At 44.8% G+C, this 23,200-nt stretch overlaps 1 protein-coding gene across 1 annotated transcript in view; it reads right to left on the bottom strand.

The window, feature by feature from the left end:
• Window positions 1-21,025, bottom strand: part of LOC310776639 (seizure protein 6-like) — a gene marked incomplete at both ends in the record, with an annotated part of 113,611 nt that extends 92,586 nt beyond the window's left edge. The window contains 3 exons of the mRNA XM_083636812.1: window positions 16,853-16,989; window positions 19,994-20,626; window positions 20,995-21,025. Coding sequence (XP_083492938.1) covers window positions 16,853-16,989; window positions 19,994-20,626; window positions 20,995-21,025 — 801 coding nt within the window. The remainder of the gene's footprint in view (window positions 1-16,852; window positions 16,990-19,993; window positions 20,627-20,994) is intronic.
• Window positions 21,026-23,200: the final 2,175 nt, after the last annotated feature.

Here is a 23,200-nt window from a genome sequence, read left to right on the forward strand (position 1 = left end):
GATTTTGGTCCGTGATCTCAAGCAATTGTGATGTCACTGATGATGTCACAATGTCTGGTCACTCGAGCAAACGTGATGTCATCAGTGAGTGATGTCATCAGGGATGTGAAGTTGTGCAAATGTGCATGCCAATAGCGCGGGCGAGGCCACGCAGCAGCCGAGCGAGCTGCGTATGCGAGCTGCAGGGCCAGCTCAGTGAGCTGCAGGGTGGGCCCGAGCCTAGCAATCGAGCGCACGCGATTCCTAGTTTATATCTATATACAGTATTTACATACAATCTGTGTACCAATTTTACTTTTTTATCTTTACATAATGATAAAATTATATATTAAAAATATTTCTGAAATATATTCCTAGCTTATAGCTTACGGTCCATCAGCTGGTCTATAAAGGTCACTCACTACCAGCAGAATTGCAGAGATGGCAGTTCAACAAGGACTTAATGAAACTCCTATAGGCTGTGTGCTGCCCGCTTGCTTGCCCTTCTGGAAGGCAGAAAAAGCCCCACGGCGAGAAAAATCCGGAGAACAGAACAACCTCAATCAACATCTCTGCATGTTCTTCACACCACCACCCAGGCAGAACAATCACACAGCCAGATGACAGAGTCACCATCTCCAGCTGCCAAACTAAGTGCATCTCCATGTTGCCCTGCTCCCCTGGAGTGATGTTAAGCGAGGCTCCACGTGGAAATCCTATAATTGATCCCTCCTCAGGTCTGTGCTGTTTCATCTGAGGGCTGTAGTGCAGTCAAACAGCAGCAGCAGTCAAACAGTCAGAACAAACAGTCAAACAGCAGCAGCAGTCAAACAGTCAGAACAGTCAAACAGCAGCCAAACACATTCGCAGGGAGGAAAAACATCACTTGTCACTGATCTCTTTTCTGCCCTCAGTTTCAGACAATATTCATTTCATATTTATTTATTTTACACGACACAAAAATAGTCTGTGGCCCATGGAGAAAGACTGATAGAAGAAAGAGAGAGATATGAGAAGATCGAGAATAGATACAGAGACTGATAGTGAGAAAGAAAAGCTTAAAGGGACACTTCAGCGAAAAACAACGCTGATTTATTTTGCACATGATCTCACACATATCCGAAAACTGTCAACAGTTTTGCAGATATTCGTTTAGTTTGACAGTTTGAGTGAAGTTCTCCTTTAAGAGGCGATTGGGGTTCAACTGAAATACTGTGTGCCCTTATGTGTACACTAGTAATAGTTCATTGAACGGAAAAGTTGGATTATTATTGAATGTTTATTTAGTATATTACTGCTGATAACACTGACATGTATTGATTTTTTGTCTAATTACTACTAGATGCCATCTAGCTAATGCTTATAATGTTAACTCAATTGATACCGTTTGTTCTATGCTGGTGAAGCATATTGGAATTTAATTGATAGCGTTTAACCTCATACAGTATGCTATTTTGGGAGTCATTTGAAATCGACTTATTCTGTTGTTTAGGTATGAGGACGTGTGCGAGAGAGAGAGAGAGAGAGAGAGAGAGAGAGAGTGAGAGTAAGAGAGAGAGAGAGAGAGAGAGAGAGAGAGAGAGAGAGAGAGAGAGAGAGAGAGAGAGTGAGAGTAAGAGAGAGAAAGAGAGAGAGAGAGAGAGAGAGAGGGAGAGGCAGGCAGGTATACCCGGCACTACAATAAACTTGTTCCAGGCAGTGGCAGAGGAGAGGTTGTTTTATTGAATGCTGCTGTCTATAGAGCTGTTTGACTGCTGTTCAGTGGAGCGCTGCCTGCCTGAGTGTAAACAGAGGAGTCATGAGGGAGATGAGAGGAGGATGTGGGCCTGTGTCGGTGTGGTCTGTCTGTGCACCGCGGGAGGCTCACAAGATACAGCGCCAGGCTGCTGCGCTGCTCAAAGTGGCGGCCCGGGAAACTCCCAGGGGTCCTTGTGACGGTGATGTAATAAATGCTGGATTATGTACACCTTCCCCCCCCTCCATGTATAGCTGCGACGGGCCTTCCCGGCAAACACGGTTGGTTCTCTTACCCTCAAGCCATAAAAAAAATCCTATCCTTTCCTTGTGTTTTCTTTGCTTGTTTTGGACCTGGAAGTGGCTGCACTATTTCACAAGATCTGTAACAGCGCCCCCTATCCATTTAACAGTGAAAACACGGATTGTCGGAATATCTCGTCAGAGTCGATAAGAGTTAACGGACAATAGACGTATCATTGGAGAGGATGGGGCAGGGAGCAATACATTCAGGCAGTGTCTTGTCATAGATGCGTGGTCAATGGCAAATGCTCCCATTCTCCCCATTCAGCATAGTTAGCATTTAGCTGTAGACAGACATTGTATTGTATATTGTATTGTTGAGATATATGGCTTTTTTGCCCCCACCGTCCTACCATTCGTCCTACTGACACAACGATACCGGAAGTAACGTTTTGTGGCCGTACTTCCTACCCAGACCGACTGTATCTATGGTGACTAGCCTATGGGAAATGTGGGCTTAATTTTGAGAAACACTTGCACTAACACTATCACTAGCACTAGTACTAACACTAACTCTAGCACTAACACTAGCACTAACACTAGCACTAGCACTAACACTAGCACTAACAGTAGCACTAACACTAACACTAGCACTAACAGTAGCACTAACACTAGCACTAGCACTAACACTAGCACGAGCACTAACACTAGCACTAACAGTAGCACTAACACTAGCACTAGCGCTAACACTAGCACTAGCACTAGTACTAACACTAGCACTAACACTAGGGATGCACGATATTGAATTTTTGATTCCGATACCGATATCGATAACTTCTTGCTCCTCAAGGCCGATACCGATACGATAACCGATAATATATATATATATTTTTTATACATATTTTTTCCTGTAGTTTTTGTTTTGACCTAACCAGATGTATAAATGACATGAGCATTACTACTATGAACAAAACAAAGCCAAGAGAACAGTTTTGACTCTTCAAATAAAGTGACTTTATTTTTCAAAATAAACATAATAATCTGAGTCAACTGCAATATGTCAAATTGTCAATGGCAATGGCAATGGTCCATGAAACAACTATAGTATATACTATGTAGTATTACCTTTACATGGTATTATTTATACTAGGAGAGCAGCAAACATATCAAAAAACAAACAAAAAGAAATCAAACCAAACTACTTGGCATCCTATATTGTGTGTGTGTGTGTGTGTGTGGGGTGTGTAGGTGTGTAGGTAGGTGTGTGTGTGTGTGTGTGTGTGTGTGTGTAACATGTAAAGTTTAAACATTTTCGAATAGTAAGGCTCATCATCACTCTCAGTGGTACAAAAATAAAGGCCTATAGAACGGTTGCACTTGCAATTAGCAATTCTTAATAGCCAAGGATTCAAATTAAATACTGACAGGACAGTCAGACCTGTCTCTAGTCTACATGTAAACAAAACAAATTGAAAAAGTGCATTGACTGCATTCCTTACCTATTTTCCTTACAGTAAGAAAAAGCAAATAACTTAAGGTACTGAAACTTTCTATGTAACAAACTGAAAGTGCATTCTTCACAGTATAACAGCCATGACAGTGGGTGAACCCATTTTACCTAAGGCATGAGGTTTTAACGGTTCTACGTTTTCGAGAGAGAGAGAGAGAGAGAGAGAGAGAGAGAGAGAGAGAGAGAGAGAGAGAGAGAGAGAGAGAGAGAGAGAGAGGCCCTGCATCCCTACTCTTTTTCGACTGCTTGTTTTAACTCTGGGTGGATCAGTGGGAGGTTTTTTTTTATGAAGAGGAGCTTCTCTGCCTTATCGCATAGCAGTCGGTTTCTTTTCTCCGTCATCACGTTTCCAGCGGCAGAAAACAGGCGTTCAGAGTCAACACTGGTGCATGGTGCTGACAGATATTTACGAGCAAGCTGAGACAGTCGCTCGTAACGGGACTGGTTGCTCCTCCAGTACTCAAGTGGGGAACGGTTCAACTCAAGGGTGGGCTCCAACAGATAGGACCGGACCTAACAATAAAAACAAAAGCACAGAAGAACGGCGTCTGATTATGATTATGTTCTGAATTATACCCGGTTCCATTTTTAAACACAAGTGTTCATAAAACATTAATTTAAATTAAATACACTTACATCCGCGTCCACTCTGCTGTTTTCAGGTTGTTCAGTTGCATCCTCTGTGTTTTCTGCGATGATGGCCTGGAACATTCCCAAGAGCGAGTTGTTGTTGTCGTCATCTCTGGTCCTCTTTGCCGGGGGCTCGTCGTTTGGCTGTGGGCCGGGGGTGTCAGCAAGTCGGGCCCTCTCCATTTTGTGCAGCTCGTCCCGCAGCATTTCTGTTGCTTGACGTTTACATGCACGGGTGAAGAAAAGATCCTTGTACCTCGGGTCCAAAATCGTGGAGAGATAGTACATTGGCTTCTGCTCGACGTGACCAAAACGCGTTTCCACTGCTTTTAACAGGGTCTCCTTTGTCGTTTTAACTCCGTGGTCTGTTGGGACGGTTTCTTTTAACATGCGTGTTAGGGCATGGACAGAGGGGATCACGTCTGCAGTTGTGGCTGTAGCCTTGCTAATGCGTTTAGTCAGCTTTTCACACGGTTCCAAGATGGTCAGGATGTTTTCTATCAGGTCCCATTGGATGGCGTTCAGTGTTGCCCCGGCTGGTAACTTGTACTGTACACCATAAGCTGCAATAGCTTTCTTCAGCTTCACCAGGCTCTGGAGCATATAGAATGTACTGTTCCAGCGCGTGGACACGTCTTGTTGGAGTCGTGCTTCGGGTATTTTCAGGTCGGACATCAGCTCTTGCAAGCGGGTCGTCGCTACTTGGGAGTGCTTAAAGTGTCCACAAATCTTCCGACCGATGGCAACACAGTCAGTCACAGCTCTTTGGGCCAGCACAGCCTCGCCTACGGCCAGCTGTAAAGTATGGGCCATACAGCCCAGGCTCTCAACGTTGTGATCTCGGAAAGCTTTCGCCATGTTAGCTGCGTTGTCTCTTAGGACAACGTGGACCATCTCTTTCTTTATGTTCCATTTCTGGAGCATAGCTACAAAGGCCGAACGGATACAATCAGCAGTGTGTGAGCCGGGTAGTTCCTGAGAATGTAACACCGATCTGTACAGTTTGAAATCTTTATCCAGCCATTGCGCTGTCAGACCCAGCATGCTCACAGGGTTATTATCACAGGTCCATATGTCCGTGGTGAAACTTATGTGCTGTGCATCGTTGTCGATCAGGGTATGAAGCAGTGTGGCGATCTCATCATATTTGGCTGGTAAGCACTGGTCTGAAAAGTAGCGGCGGCTTGGAATTGTGTACCTGGGCTCCAGATGATGAATTACCCGAACGAACCCTCTGTCTTCGACGATGGAAAAGGGTTGATCGTCAAGCGCCATCATTTCTGTGATCAAGTTAGTGATCGCTCGAGCTCTTGGGTCATCTTTCTGAAACTTCTTTATTTTTTCAAACGCCTTGTCGATAGGTACAGTCCCCGCCGTTCCCGCCGGTTCCTTCCTAGGCTTTTCAGCTTCTTGAGCCGCTTTCGCTTCCTCGTACGCGTTTAACCCACCATCGTAGCGATGGCGATGTTTCAGGTGACTTATCAAGTTGGATGTGTTGTAGCTCGATGCCTTTTGCCCTCCTCGTGGAACTTCTGACTTGCATTTATTGCAAATGGCAAGCGAAGCGCTTTCCTCAGAAACTTTAAAAAAGTCCCAAACTACCGACGCCATGTTCGTTGTATCCCTCCTTTCTCTGTTGCTCAGCCAGCGTGCACTGCTGTGTTCTGGGACGTTCAGGCCATTACGTCATCACGCTGGAGAGAGGGAGCGCTGGATTTGTGGAAAACAAACAACCCCTTCCTAAACCACACACAACCACTGATACCATTGTACTGGTAAAACGGGAGGGGCCTACAAAAAAACAAACGCCCTCATCCCAATCCACCCACACCGCAGTAGTTTGACCAAAAAAATATATTATATATTATCGGAGCTATTAATAACGTTATCGGATTTATCGGAATGACGTCATAATTGTTGATATCGGGTCCGATACATATCTGTCCGATAACTATCGTGCATCTCTAACTAACACTAGCACTAACACTAACGCTAACACTAGCGCTAGCACTAGCGCTAGCACTAACACTAGCACTAACACTAACACTAGCACTAGCACTAGCACTAACACTAGCACTAACACTAGCACTAACACTAACACTAACACTAGCACTAACACTATAGCACTAGCACTAACACTAACACTAGCACTAACACTAAGGTGACCAGACGTCCCCGATTTTCGGGGACAGTCCCCGTTTTTGGTGACCTGTCCCCAGCTGGAGCTGTCCCCGAAAATGTCCCCGATTTTCTACTGGCGTCTGCGGCCGATATGACTCTAGCTCTAGCGGGCTCATTCTTAAATCTAGAGTGAAGATACTTATAGGCTATGAAACTGTAAGACCTGTCCTACAGCATCCATTGGGCAATGACAATGCCGTCGGGAAGGGGGCTAAATAATGCATTTTGAAAAACCGGCATGGTCAATTTCAAAGGGGACCCTGACCGCTCTCACCTCAAGATATCTGAATGAGAATGGATTCTATGAGTGTACCCATGAGTCTACCCTTTACAGACATGCCCACTGGCCAACCACTCAATCAGGAAGGTTGCGGGAGGCTTACGGGTTAAAAGCATATCACAGCATCACATGTCTATGTAGCCCGTTGATCCAGGCATCCAACAAGTGCTTACATGCTGCTTCCTGCTGTTTCAGGAAATCTTGAACAATGAAAAAACACTTAGGACTGTAACACGAAAATACTTTTTGAGATCTGAGGCTATTCATAAAACATTTGGCGCTGTAGGTACGGACAGCAAGGCCTCATGCTGCTGGAGAACACAGTGACATTGACATTTTGTAAAGGGGCACAGTGAATGAAGTGTGTAGTGTGTAGTGTGTGTGTGTGTGTGTGTGTGTGTGTGTGTGTGTGCGCGCGTGCGCGCGCGCGCGCGCGCGCGTGTGTGTGTGTGTGTGTTGGGGAGGGGAGGCACCAGGGGCCTCTTCATGAAGCCAACACTGTTTATAAATTTATTAATAAATGAAACCTTTTTTTATTTCATAGGTAATAACATTGGATATTTTAATGATATATTGATTGCTGGACTGGAAATGTCCCCGATTTTCATTTGAGAAATCTGGTCAACTTAACTAACACCAGCACTAGCACTAACACTAGCACTAGCACTAACACTAGCACTAACACTAGCACTAGCATTAACACTAGCGCTAGCACTAGCACTAGCACTAACACTAGCACTAGCACTAGCACTAACACTAGCACTAACACTAGCACTAACACTAGCACTAGCACTAACACTAGCACTAGCACTACACTGACTGAAGTGATACAGAATTGACCACTTGTCACCCCCATGCTTTCATTTGTTGACTGTTTTGTATGCTGCATCCCTCTGAATGACTGTAATAAATGATAATAGAGTAATTGCTGGATAATGTAATAACTTCTCTAAATGTAAACTGTCCCTCTAACTGTATTTTTTTACAAGACTTGCTAATGCAATAAATTCTTGAACAATGTAATGATATCTTCAGAATGATTAAAAAAAAATGGAAGATCCATCCAAAAATGGCAAAAATTGATAGTTTGTTTTGCTGATTTATCATTTAACAAACAACAAATTTAACAAATTAATTAATTAAATTAGTATGAATTAATAATTTAACAAATTATTGCATTATCCGGTTGCTACAGACGTTGGCAGATGTTTCCACGCGGTGCTTTGTGCAATGAGGAATTTTTAATTTCACTCAAATTAAATTCAATTTAGTAGCCCAGTTAGAGAATATATCGAATGACTAATCCAATGTTTCACTCTCACCACTCGTATCTCCCCATGTAGTGTAGACAGTTTGATAGGTCAATACTATCTCAAGCTAAAATGTTCCCATATAAAATCTTACATACTCATAATGACAAAAAAGGACATGTTTTTCATGGAATTGTGGACAAAAGGGAGGACGTTGACCTTTGCAGCAGATATGAGCAGATGACAGCAGCTATAGATATGATACATTGTGTTTGAAGGTATTCATAAAACAGGGCTCTGTGGGGGCTGCTGCGCTGCCTGGAAGCATATCCTTCCTCGTGGTCATTGACATCTTGACAAGCTGCTGCTATCTAATCAACCCCTCTCCACCATTTTAATCCTCTGGCCCAATCTATTGCCTTCTCCAATTTCCTCCTCTCTGAAAGGCAATCGTAGCGTGCAGGCCATTTTAATGGCTATTTGGGAGGACGCACTTGAAGGCACCGCGGCTCAGGACAACGATCTTTTATTAGATTGTCGTCTTTGACTGATGTGAAGTACTCGGGATGGCACGAGGGCAGGGGCAAGGGAGGGCCAATGGATTGGAGGAGGGCAGAGCCGTGACCTTGTTCATATGATTTTGCTGCAGATGGATAACTACAATATGAAACTATCGACTCCAAGTAACTGATGGTCTCGAGTACAAGTTAGGGATGTGTGCGACCCAACGTTTAAACGTCCACTACACTCGCTATTCGGCCCCATAAATACTACTCGTCAAACAAATTATTTTGGACAATGCCAGTTCACTGTTGTAAGATGCGCGGATGTAAACCAGCAAGGAAGAACTACAGGTACAGTGAACTAGAGAACGACAACGGATCGAGTCTGAGGTCTCGAATTTCACACCAAGATGTTCATTTAGCGTAATATTCATATATATATATATATATATATATACAGTATATATACAATTATATGTGAATGATGTGGTTACTGAAGGATGTGATTAACAGTTTCAAAATGGCTCTTAAACACATGCACTATTTTTTTTACAATGTTTTAACCATATAAATTAAATTGTGCTAACTTTTGACTGTTTCCTCAGTGTTTTCTTACTTTTAGACTAGTCGACAAGTCTAAATTAAAAAATGGTGTTTAATGGACAGGGAAATTAGTCGTTAGGAACATCCCTAGTAAAAGCTATTCTTTCTTAAGTGTAACCAGTAATGAACCCGCAGCTCACATCCCACACTGACGGCCATTAGAATTTCCTGGTCGAGTGGCTACTGTCAGAAAATAAATAAACGAATAAAAAAACAGACATAACATGAATAGTGTGTTTCCTTTCTGCAGTTGTAACTCTATAACACCTTTCTGATTTGGCGAAACAGTTTAAGCATTTTATGATATGAAAAGGATATGACAAGCTAAAATAGAATGCTACGGTCTTGTACTCTTTGAATAATTGTGCTGCCTGGCATACTTTGCATTCTAGTATAGAGGAGTGCCTAATGCCTATCAGTATTATTAGTCAAACAAGAACTGGCAAGTCACTATAACAGCTTTCAGTGACCACTGGTTTTATTTTCACAACTGGATGGTCCGCTGTATAAACACAGCAATGGGAGCGAATGAGGGAATAAAACGTGCCCTTTACTGTACTGCAAACACAGTTTAACCCGTAGCTGAAAGCCTTGTCAATTTGTGCCCAACTCAATGGTTATTTAAAGCGCGACCGTGCAATTAACTCTTTGAAGGACACTCAAGTCAACCCCTCTCTCTGACAGTGCACAAAGTAATGACTGAGCCAAAGGTACGCATGTTTATGGTAATGCATCTCATGCATAATGTACCAATAGCATGCAGCTTAGGTTGAATTAATTATCCTCTGCTTCCCTGTAACCTTCCTTAGCATGTCGTTCCTGCCTTGTTCCTCGGCTCTCTCGTCATTTGGCATGCATGGGATGATTAGTCTAGGTGACAAAACGATGCACCTGCTGGACCTCGGCATACAAGCACGGTTCAGTGCCTTTATAGCAACAGCGCGCGCAAGATCAACCACCGATATGACACCGGGAAGGCTATAGCGATTAGAAGCTAACGACTCAAAAAGAGACGCTTAATTTGCCAGAAAGCTGGAGATATTGTAGTGAGGAAAAATGGCCGAAAGCGATGGGGCAGCTGAGCTCACAGGAAATGAATGTTACCTATCCCTCTTTGGAGACTGTCTCAGCAATGACAAATGCCTGGTAATCAATCAGTGCCATCAGCTCCGACAGGGACTGAAGATAGAACTGTGTTTTATTGAACCGAGGTGGAGTCTGCCTCAGCTGGAGCAGTTGAGGCTATCGATCAATCAATCGATACGCTGCGCTATCCGTGGGCTTTAGAGGGCTTCTTAAAGATCCTGTCCTATACCGACCCTTTGCTGACTGTTGTTTAAAATGTGGTTTGGAGCTCTCGTTGGGGAGATGACTGATCGGCCTTGGCTCTCATCCTTGCTGTGGTCAGCTGGGATTTATGCACCGTTTACATGAACTATAGCACACGGGGGAAGCAACTCATTAGACGAGAAGATAAGCCCGAGTGTCCACAGCTTCACGGCACCGATCGATATCAGTAGACGCTATCAACTGTGTGAAAAACTGAATCGCTGAAAATTGTTGCCACCCTATTGCCATTCTATTGGTGTCTATTGCCCTTTGCCATGGACAAGTGAGGACTTTTTCATCTGGAATGAGTCAAGCTGTGGTCTTAGTTTTTATCAAGCTGTGTTTGACAATCCTCCCTCACACTGTTAATACCTGTGATGTCTAAAGGGCCAATAACGGTGACCCTGCAGAACTCTCCATCAGTGACACTCCCCGTCATTATCACACTACTAATTATCAATAGCTTGCTGCCATGACAACCGCCACCACAGGGATATGAGTGAGCAACAACAATTAATTACAAAACACCCCACAGTCTTAAAGAGACACCAAAATAAAAAAAATACACACATACATTCTTCCTCTTACCTGTAGTGCTATTTATCCCTCTAGATCGTTTGGTGTGAATTGCCGAGGTTTGGAGATATATAGAGATGCTTCTCTCAAGTAGTCTAGAATGGAACTGGATGGCACTCGGTGTGTGCTGCTCAGACTAGAGCAGAGTAGGATAGGCCAGATTAGGCTGTAGACTAGCTAGATACTATGTCCCAGTTAGCTCTGGTTAATGCTTAGAGTAGTCAGTTGTCTGATCTTCCCCCCCCCCTCTCTTTCTCTTTCCCCCGCTCCTTTCCCTTCCTCCCCCTCCTGTTCCCCACTCTCCCACATTTCCCACTCCCCCCCCCCCCCCCCGCACCCTCTCCTTCCATGCTCTTCCCTCCCCCGCCGCCCCTTCCCACGTTCCCCCTGCTCTCCCTCCCCTGCACCCTCCCACCTCTCCTTCTCTGTTCTCTCCTCCTCCCTGTCCTCTCCCCTCTCTCACATTCCCCCTGCACTCCTTCCCCTGCACCCCCCCACCTCTCCTTCTCTGCTCTCTCCTCCCCTCTGTCCTCTCGGGGGGGGGGGAGGAGGGGGCGGAGAGGTCTGTTCCCTCCCCCGCCTCCTCCTCCCGCGTTCCCCCTGCACCCTCCCACCTCTCCTTCTCTGTTCTCTCCTCCTCTCCCCCTGCACTCCTTCCCCTGCACCCTCCCACCTCTCCTTCTCTGTTCTCTCCTCCTCTCTGGGGGGGGGGGGGGGGGGGGGGGGGGATGTGGGACGCTCCCCCTGCTTCTCTACCCTGGCTCTCCCTCCCCTGCACCCCCATCTCTCCTTCTCTCCTCCTCCACATTCCTATCTTCTCCCCACCTCCCCCCTCTCCTCCGTCTATATTGCTCATTCTCTCCCCACCTCCTCCCTCCCCCTGCTCTCTTCTCCCCCACACCTCCCCTCCCTTCCCCTCTCCTGCTCTCTCCTCTTGCTCCTCCCCACCTCCTATACCCTCCCCACCCCATCACTCTCTCACATTCCCCCTGCTATTCTCCCTTCTCCTGCGCTCTCCTCTGCTCTCCCCTCATTCCTATATTTTCTATATTATCAATTGTTCAAATGTTATCTTTATTCTGTATATTCTTGTTACTGTTGTGTCAGCTAGAATTAGCTAGACATACTTTCTGTGAAGCCCTCTGAGACATGCTTGTGAATTAGGGCTATATAAATAAACTTGACTTGACTTGACTTGACTCAACACAAATGTCTCTTTCCATAAATCACGACTCATTTAAGATAATCCACAGATCTTCTCGTGAGCAGTTTCATGTAGGAAGCTATGTAGCTAGCTAGCGGTTGAAAGAAAATAGCTCCTACATGAAACGAGCAACTAGCAGCACCTAGAGTAGCAGCTAGAGCAGCAGCTTTGAGAACCACAAGCCAAGTGGCATCCAGCTCAAACTGTGTTCGAGAGAAGACAGACATCTCTACGGCCGATACTGTATCTCCAAAACTCTGCAACTCACACCGAAACCATCTAGATGGATGAATAGCATGACAGGTAAGAGGGAAAATATGCATTTTTGATTTGTCGGTGAACTGTATGTATACGCATCCCAATAATAGAGAAGGTCAATGGAAAGGCAAATTCACACACACACACACACACACACACACACACACACACACACACACACACACACACACACACACCAACCTCACAAAAAGAAGTGCAAAGAACATCTTGTATGCACAGTCCATTTCTTGTGAGCGTGGTGGCCAGGTGACGGAGAGGAGATTGAACAAAGCTCACCTCAGGACTAGCCTGTTAGATGATGTCACCGATGATGATGAACATGATGGATGATGTCAGCGCTGTTGTCAATGATGATGATGTCACCGCGGATGATAATGTCATCATTGATGATTTCACTGATGATGTCACTGTTGAAGGTTACGACGTCACAGTGATGACGTCACTGTCGAGGGTTTTAATGATGTCCTCATTGAAGACGATGTCAACAGTGATGATGTCATAATTGATGATACGTTCATCATTGAATATTTACACCTGACATGTCACTGTTGAAGTTGAGTGATTTCACTTATGATGTCATACGGTAATGTTGTCACGATCGAGGGCTATAAGAGTCAGTCAGCTCTGCCAGCTTCACACGGTCAGATTGTAGAATCATCCATGGTCAGTCCACGTTGACTCTTGCCTGCAAGCCTTTTACGGCCGTCATGTGTCTGCGAATGAATCCACCTGACCCTGGCCTAACAGTACAATCTGACCAATAACATGGATTCAGCAGACGCAGATCAAGTTCAAGCTCGCCAAGCAGTCACATTTTAAAGAGAAACTTGTTCTCGTATGCTGTAATGCTGCATTCATCTCATATCGGAAAAAGTGGGAGAAGAAGATGACAGGAGATGATGAAGGCTGTTGAAGGGTTTTGGGGATCGGCCCAGGGGAATAACTCCCCCAACCAACCCCCCGCCCCCACGCTCTTTATCAAAGCCCGGCATCAGGGGGAAATCTGGCTTATCTTGTAAAAAGCACAATCAAATTAGGTGGCTCAGATTCTACAGGAGCCAACAAAGACCTCTGAAGTAGATTAATGAGTGCGATTTGGAGATAAAACAAATTAGAATCCCCCCAGTCTTTACGTATAATGGCGCCGATTGACCCGCCAGGTCCGCCCGAACATCTTTGATGCATGTCCAACACTATTTGAATTCCACATTGGTTTAATCCGTCTATCTCGGGAGGGAAAAGCTTTTAATTTAGCTAAGAGAAGCTGAGAAGACGTTTTAACCGCGGGACATTTAAAGAGGTCCGTAAACAAACAAAAGCAAAGGACAGATAATCCATGGGCAATTCATTAACGGCCCCAAGCCGGCCACATCGGAACACCAGAGTCACTTTGAATAATGAAAGCAAGATGGAAGACGAGGAGACAAACTGTCCAGGTTTTATCTTAGGTGTTATCCCGCTTATCCTCTCCTCTCCTCTCCTCTCCTCTCCTCTCCTCTCCTCTCCTCTCCTCTCCTCTCCTCTCCTCTCCTCTCCTCTCCTCCTCTCCCCTCCCCTCCCCTCCCCTCCCCTCTCCTCTCCTCTCCTCTCCTCTCCTCTCCTTTCCTCTCCTCTCCTCTCCTCTCTCTCCTCTCCTCTCCTCTCCTCTCCTCTCTCTCCTCTTCTCCTCTCCTCTCCTCTCCTCTCTCTCCTCTTCTCCTCTCCTCTCCTCTCTCCTCTCCTCTCCTCTCCTCTCCTCTCCTTTCTCTCTTCTCCACTCCACTCCACTCCTCTCCTCTCCTCTCTCTCTCCTCTCCTCACCTCTCCACTCTTCTCCTCTCTCTCTCCTCTCCTCTCCTCTCCTCTCTTCTCCTCTCTCTCCTCTCCTCTCCTCTCTCCTCTCCTCTCCTCTCTCTCTTCTCCACTCCACTCCACTCTTCTCCTCTCCTCTCTCCTCTCCTCACCTCTCCACTCTTCTCCTCTCTCTCTCCTCTCCTCTCCTCTCTCTCTCCTCTCCTCTCTTCTCCACTCCACACCTCTCCTCTCCTCTCCTCTCCTCTCTCCTCTCCTCTCCTCTCCTCTCCTCTCCTCTCTCCTCTCCTCTCCTCCACACCTCTCCTCTCCTCTCCTCTCCTCTCCTCTCCTCTCCTCTCTCCTCTCCTCTCCTCTCCTCTCTTCTCCTCTCCTCTCTCCTCTCCTCTCCTCTCTTCTCTCCATGCCAGAGACAGGAAGCAGCTGGGAGACATCATTGAAGATGATTTGCAACCACATATTCATTTTTTATCCTAAATATATTAGGCCAGGCATCTGGAAGGTCAGCCGCGTAATGGCCATTGTATATTTTATGAGCAGCAGGAAGCACAGCTCTTGGAGTTAATCATGTGGAGGAGGGAGCTTTTCAGGTAGACTTAAATCATCACATCAGCCTCCTTCCCTCTCTTCCTCCTCTCTTCCTCCACTCTCCTCCCACCTCCCTCTCTTCCTCCACTCTCCTCCCCCCTCCCTCTCTTCCTCCTCTCTTCCTCCACTCTCCTCCCTCTCCCTCTCTTCCTCCTCTCTTCCTCCACCCTCCTCTCTTCCTCCACTCTCCTCTCCCAAAAGGTCAGACGCTTCAAAACGAAATAACAAAATACCAAATTGGATAAAGTGGCTGTAATGATTTGAAGTACCTGGCCATCTTCTGTGGGCCAAACACATTTGTGGAGGTGACACTGGACATCATAATTTCCATAACCGGACTATACGTACCATCCATCTCTTAGTGGGGCAGTTAAGCATAACAATTGTGCATTTTGCGATAAAAGCATATCATTTGGTACACTTATAGCCAAAGGCATTCCAAAAAGAATTGGATATCGGGCCAACATGCATTTTGAAACAGAGAATTTAGCATTTTCTGCGGCCACAGCCTGGCAGCCTATGAAACTGGTAACTGCAATAAAGTTGTGTCGACTAGTCTGATATGGATGATCTTGGTGTTAAATCATACATTTCTTATGATGAGGAATTCAAATTTTGAACTTTAGACTTGCTCAGAAGCTTCCTTCTATGTTACAAATTCAAGACATAAGTGATTGCCACAACTGTCCAAGGCTAACCTCTTGAATTGGGAGACAGAAGGAAGCTTCTGAGCAAATTCTAAATTTCCAAATACATTTGAATTCCTCATCATAAAAAAAAAAGGTTTGGATTGACACCAAGATCATCCATATCAGACTAGCTGACAAGCTGATTGACTGATTGTTGACTGCAGCGTCATGAAATGTAATCTCCGGACAGACAGTAATCTAAACGAGAGGCAAACTTTGTCACTGACCGCATAATCCAAAGCCTTTTCTATCTTGTAAACGTGAAGAAACCTAAGCTGGCTTTTCCAAAATTGGTTCGACCATAAAAGCAAATTTCATGTTGAGTGACTGTCTATAAAATGTTCCCGGTTAAATCCTCTTATAAAACACAGACACGTGGTAGATGGTAGGGGAGACACAATGAAACCTCATTTAAAAAAAGGAACTGCGGATTGCTTTGGTGTCAGACCAGCTGCTGTGAGCTGCATATCTCCCCTTCTTGGCCGGCCTGGAGAGGCTTTCACACACACACACACACACACACACACACACACACACACACACACACACACACACACACACACACACACACACACACACACACACACACACACACACACACACACACACACACATATTGTTGATGAAAAATGAAAATGCTAATTGCACCCCTCCATGTGACAATAGGCTGACACCACGCTCACTGCTTCAACAGTTTCAACAGGGACAGCGATTTGGGCAGAGACAGGTTCTGTCCAGAGAGCCATTACGAGTGCAGGGACAGCACAGCACAGCACAGCACACCACAGCACAGCACAGCACAGCAGCATCTATATGAATACATACTAAGCCTGGCATAGGTCACCATCACATTATTGATTTTCATGTCAGCAGCTGCGAGGAAGTTAATCCATTTAAATGCCTAAACAGCACGTACATAGTCACTAATGCTGTTCACCGACATTATAGTCTGGCAGGCAGAGAGATTTTCTTTTACGTGTGTGTTTTATTGGACTAACAAAAGGGGTTTTATATATTCATTATTATTCATATTTTATTCATGTTATTTATTTATATTTATAAACTTATATAGTTATATTTAGGTGTTAGGTGAGAGTAACCCTTGCATGTTGTAAATAACTCTTTTAGAGAGGTACTCTACTCGTCATGGGTGTCGTAAAGACACCTAAAGCATATCAAAGCAAGAGAAAGAAAGAAAACATTGAAAGAACTGGGTGCTTTACTCTGATCTGCCAGCTTCATCAATATGAAGGTGCTATTTGTGTGGTTTAACATCAGTAAATCATTATTACCACATTCATTCTGAGACGCTGGTATAATTATCGTACACAAACTAACAGACCATTCATTGCCCAGAAGATTGAGAGCTTCAGGTCGGACGCTGAGGGAAGTGCTGTTCTTCCAGAGCAAATAGAGGAGAGAGGAGTGCAGAGAGAGGCTGATGGTCACATGCAAGATGGCTACGTTCAAGTCCAGTTCCTACCTGGATCTCCACTCCATAGCCCATATAGACAGTGATGACGTAGCTGCAGTCCACAGTGGAGTAGAACCCGGAGCCCGACTGTGGCGGTGGTGCCTCTATGTAGCCCTCTGGCCCAGTCAGGTTCAGCTGGCAGGGGACTGCAGGGACAAAAGATGAAGGTTTTGTGTCCTCTTTATCTTTGTTCCTAGGCAGCAATGAAAAGCCTCTGAAACAACATTTAGACCATAAATGTATATTCACTGTGTCGCAATAAATTTGCAGTTGATTTTTGCATTCAACCTTGCTCTCCGTGTCCCTTTTTATGTTGGACCTGAGCAGACGTAAACACCATGGGACACTAAAAGTCTCCATTTAAACCCAGGATATTGATGTTGATAATGATCATAAACGGCAATAAACATGTAATCAATCACACTGCATATCCATCATATCAGAGGTGGAGCACACTGACTGGACAAGATCAGATTTTGTAATAAAATGACTATGTGAGCAAACTGATTAATCTAACCTGACTGCACAGTGCACAGTGCACATGCACATACATTATACAGTATAAGCATTAATAATATAAGAATATATAATACAGATGTTACTCATTTAGTTTGGCAGTACTGCTGCAGTGGTAAACATGTTTTTTTTATTTTGCTATTTAAATGTTTTCTTGTTCTTAACAAAAGCCCCTCTTAACCAGAATGGACCAGTTTTTTACTCTCAAGAGTTCCAGTAAGTAAGGTTCTGGATTAAGCAGCACTGTCGAGTTGCAGCAAAATGGACAGTTTGTGTTGTACTTAATTATTATTTTTTTTTTTTATGGAATTGTACATTATCAGCTTTATTTTAGTATTCAAAAGTAGCGCGAGACCCCTTCCTGGCTGTTCATTGGCTAATTTTGGTCCTCCACTGATGCCACTCTCTCTCTAAATTGCTCTGCTCTTAACAAAAGTAGTGAGGACGCACTAAACGAGTAACATTATGTATACACGTATGAGTGCATGTAGTGACACCCGAACTTACACACACACACACACACACACACACACACACACACACACACACACACACACAAACTTTGTTTCAAGGTTTCTGACTCTGTTCCTGTCTCTCCCAGTGGGTAAGCAGAGTGGGGTGGGGGACAGTTGACTCTGTCCCTGTCTCTCCCAGTGGGTAAGCAGAGTGGAGTGGGGGACAGTTGACTCTGTCCCTGTCTCTCCCAGTGGGTAAGCAGAGTGGAGTGGGGGACAGTTGAGGACAGAATATATTGGGGGCCCTGGGGCTTTCCTGCCCTGTCACCTTTTATCTCTCCCTCTGAGTTAAAAAAGTAAACTTTCTTATGAAGAAGCTTGCTGTCCCCTCCACACTTCACCTTCGGGACTCAGTGTGCAGCACTCTGCCATCATTATTGCACACAGCCTTTGCCATTCACCCCGTGCCTGTCTGAGTGTGTGTGTTGGGCCGTGCCTCTCTCTCTGAGTGTGTTGGACTGGGACTTTGTATACAGGCTTGTGTGTGTGTGTGTGTGCCTGTGTGCTTTGGACCACATTAGCACTTCAGCGCCGTCACCCATGCATCTAGATGAGCTGATTAATTTTCCCATTCCGCTCCACTTGACCTGAAGAGCTCGAGTGGAAATCCCACTAGGAAATCTCAATCCTGGTGTTTATTCTCCCCCCTTGTTTTTCTCATAACAGTCTGAGGCTCTGATGCTGCGCTCCTGTGTTGGACCTGTGGATTGAGGGTTTAGTGGCGCAGTAATACTATTGTCATTAATTTGAGCCCCTCGGCTGTGTTGCTCTGTGACGAGCAAATTGAGAGAATATTAGTGGTGGAGTGTGTGATGGAGGCATGGCTGCATGCAAAAAAGCAAAACATCGTGACAAAGTGTGAGTGCTGAGTTCTAGGAGAGCGGGAAAAAAAAAGCGGATAAATTATTTACACTAGCATATTACCACGTTGGTTATCGTTTTAAAAGGCCCTTATAAGCATTTAAATGTGCCCTATAATAAGAATGAAAAGTTTCCTCTATTCATAGATATGCATGATTTAAGATGTTTAATGAAGACATTATAAAAACTGGATGTTGCTCAAGTGGTTAAATATATATTTATTACATTTTCCTTGTTTTTGCAGACAGTTTTGGACGATTGGCTCGCCTCACTGACTGTTCTGCCCATGAGGACTGTTTGGTTTTCACGTTCTTTCAGTGAATATACTCCACTATATATATATATATATATATATATATATTTAGAACACGGCTCTCTTGAATACTCGATTCTGATTGGTCAATCAACAAGATTCACCGGTCATTATTTCTCGACAACCGACCGCTGCTCTGCCACACCTGGATTAATCAGTTGATAAGAGCTTTTTGTCAGCAAACACTACTAATTAGGCCAACCAGTTGCAGCTGTGGTGTCTTGTGTGCCAATTACGAATGAAACCGCTTTGTCGTTGAAAACGCTATTAAAAAATCTATTTGAATAATTATTTTTGTCAGATTATTGAATGATTTAGTTGTAGGCCGTGTTCTAAGCGGGATAATGTATATTGAGGCGGTGATTACTGGGAAATAATTACCTTCAGGTGAATCATTAAGCCCTCCGCTGCGCGTCGGTCGGGCTCAATCATCACCTGTCGGTCATTATTTCCCCCGTAATCACCGCCTCAATATACATTATCCCTTACATACATATATATATATATATATATATATATATATATATATATATATATATATAAAATATACTCCACTATATATATATATATGTATGTATATATATATATATATATATATATATATATATATATATTATTATATTATTATATATATATTATTATATATAATAATAATAATAATAATATATTAGTTTATTAATATATTATTATATATATATATATTATATATATATATATACTGTATATATATATAATACTCCAACCGAGTTGTTCTCTTACTCTGACCCTGAATTATTCAAGCAGACTAATATGGAACCTTTGTCATGCGTTGTTTTCTCAAGCATCTCTGGGTTAGTGGCTCTTTGCATTTCCATTACTTTCCATGTGTCAGACAAGATCAAAAGGCTTTCAATCAGCGTTGGAGGCTGGTGAGAAGGTCCACCAGACTAGAGGCTCTTTCCTTACCTGGGCTCTGCATGGTGGTGATGATGGTGGTGGTGGTAATGGTGGTGGTGGTTGTCTCCTCTTCTGCATCAGCAGATGAGGTCGACAATGTGCCTTGGACACCACTATTCAGCAAGGCTCCATCCGGCTTCACCACACCTTTCTCCACTACGGTGGTAACGGCCGAGGGGACGATAGTGGGGCACTCCGGCTGTTTCTGTTTCCCCGCCTTAGCGGTGGCAGGATTTTGGGTGCTGGAGTGAGGACCGGGTGCCGACGTGTGCACGAAAGGAAGGGTGGTTTGCATATCTGAGTGTTTGGCTTTCTCATCCGAAGGTGCTTTTCCGCCCTCCGGCTGAGTCCTGGATGGAGGAGGGGTGGTGGTGGAGAAAGCCGGCAGGTGAGGAGAACTTGACAAGGTCGGGTGAGCGTCCGGACCCCCGCTGTCCTGGAAGTAGTGCGGCTGGCCGTGAGGCACCTGGGGAGGGCTCCTGTAGAGCGGGTGGTGGTTGGGGACGTTGGGAGGCGGGGCGGCGGTGGTGACCACGGAGAGCCTCCGCCCGCTGTCCTGGGTGGTGGGGTACAGGCTGGCCCCGCTCTCCGGAGGGCTCCCTGGGGTGATGGATAGGCCCATGCCATCCTCAGAGGCAGATGCTGTGGATTGACAGAAAAGGAGCATATTAGACACGCCATGCAGAGTCAACAGCAGGGGGGAAATGGATAAATGTGACATTTAAAGAAAAAAACTGCGTTGGATATTGGTGAATTTAATGGTACAATAAGATTTTCACTGCCCCATACAGTGCAAAATGACCATAATACATGTATGAAGGATTGATGGTGTCACGGTTGGATTGGTTGGTAGTTTATCTATCACATGTTGACTGGATGATTGTTGGCTATGTGCCCGACTTGGGGGTCAACCTCACTGAGGGGTGATGTGAGGAGGAAGCAGGAAGTGGAGGGGAGATCAGTAGCGCTGCGACAGTTTGTTAGTCATTATCGCCCAGTGCCAGTCACACCGAGCAGGCTATCCCAGCCTGGACCCTGCATGCTGACCCTATGCCCAGAGGGACGACACCTACCAGGGACAACCTCCGAAATGCTGGACGTAGAGGGACGCGCTTTGCCTTTACCGACAAGTTGGTTACATGCTAACGTCCGCTCATACAAGCCCCGCTACTAAAGGTCCGGCTTCAGTGGGATTCTTATGACATCACTGATGATGTCACTACTGCTTTTATGACATCACTGATGACATCACCACCTCTTATGATATCACTGGGACTTTGTGTGTGTGTGTGTGTGTGTGTGTGTGTGTGTGTATGTGTGTGTGTGTGTGTGTGTGTCTGTCTCTTGTGTGTGTGTGTGTGTGTGTGTGTGTGTGTGTGTGTGTGTGTGTGTGATGTCACAATGCCTCTGACATCACTGATGATGTCACAATTTATGATATCACTGATGACATCATCAGTGGGACAGACATAGATAGATGGGTGTAGATAGATAGATAGATAGATAGATAGAACTGCAATTACATTTGAAAACTATACTGCATAGTACTACTGACACACTACTGTGAGTCACTATACTGCATAGTACTACTGACACACTACTGTGAGTCACTATACTGCATAGTACTACTGACACACTACCGTGAGTCACTATACTGCATAGTACTACTGACACACTACTGTGAGTCACTATACTGCATAGTACTACTGACACACTACTGTGAGTCACTATACTGCATAGTACTACTGACACACTACTGTGAGTCACTATACTGCATAGTACTACTGACACACTACCGTGAGTCACTATACTGCATAGTACTACTGACACACTACTGTGAGTCACTATACTGCATAGTACTACTGACACACTACTGTGAGTCACTATACTGCATAGTACTACTGACACACTACGGTGAGTCACTATACTGCATAGTACTACTGACACACTACTGTGAGTCACTATACTGCATAGTGCTACTGACACACTACGGTGAGTCACTATACTGCATAGTACTACTGACACACTACTGTGAGTCACTATACTGCATAGTGCTACTGACACACTACTGTGAGTCACTATACTGCATAGTACTACTGACACACTACGGTGAGTCACTATACTGCATAGTGCTACTGACACACTACTGTGAGTCACTATACTGCATAGTGCTACTGACACACTACTGTGAGTCACTATACTGCATAGTACTACTGGCACACTACGGTGAGTCACTATACTGCATAGTGCTACTGACACACTACTGTGAGTCACTATACTGCATAGTGCTACTGACACACTACTGTGAGTCACTATACTGCATAGTACTACTGACACACTACGGTGAGTCACTATACTGCATAGTACTACTGACACACTACCATGAGTCACTATACTGCATAGTACTACTGACACACTACTGTGAGTCACTATACTGCATAGTACTACTGACACTACTGTGAGTCACTATACTGCATAGTACTACTGACACACTACGGTGAGTCACTATACTGCATAGTACTACTGACACACTACCATGAGTCACTATACTGCATAGTACTACTGACACACTACCATGAGTCACTATACTGCATAGTACTACTGACACACTACGGTGAGTCACTATACTGCATAGTACTACTGACACACTACTGTGAGTCACTATACTGCATAGTGCTACTGACACACTACCGTGAGTCACTATACTGCATAGTACTACTGACACACTACTGACTGTGAGTCACTATACTGCATAGTGCTACTGACACTACTGTGAGTCACTTGGTGGACTGAAAGTCTCTTCCCAAACCCAGAGCAGTACAACAGCCCAAACGATTCTGGTAAATTGCACAGATCAGCGGCTCCTTCCCTCCCCCTGCTCCTTGTAATAAGACTTAATATTCATTCCTGAGGAGACTTGATGAGCCAGTATAATTCGTCTAGCGTAACGAACGCTTCTCCCCTCCCAAGTGCACCTGTGAGATCTAATCTGAGACCCCTTCAGGAGGCCATCATCCACGAGGGAAGTCTTATGTTTCTTTAACAATGCTTCATTTCCACCATAATGGCTCCCCCATCTCTAGCCGCTAATAGCTATCTGCTTCAAACAATCAGGCTTTATTGTAGCAGCCCCACTTTCCGCCCAGCGCGCGTCTCCTCCTCTCAAACCGAGAGAGTAAATGGCTCAGCTGTTTTAAAGTCATCGGGCACATTGGC

This window comes from Poromitra crassiceps (assembly GCF_964638095.1).
Source record: "Poromitra crassiceps genome assembly, chromosome: 5".
Classification (NCBI taxonomy): Eukaryota; Metazoa; Chordata; class Actinopteri; order Beryciformes; family Melamphaidae; genus Poromitra; species Poromitra crassiceps.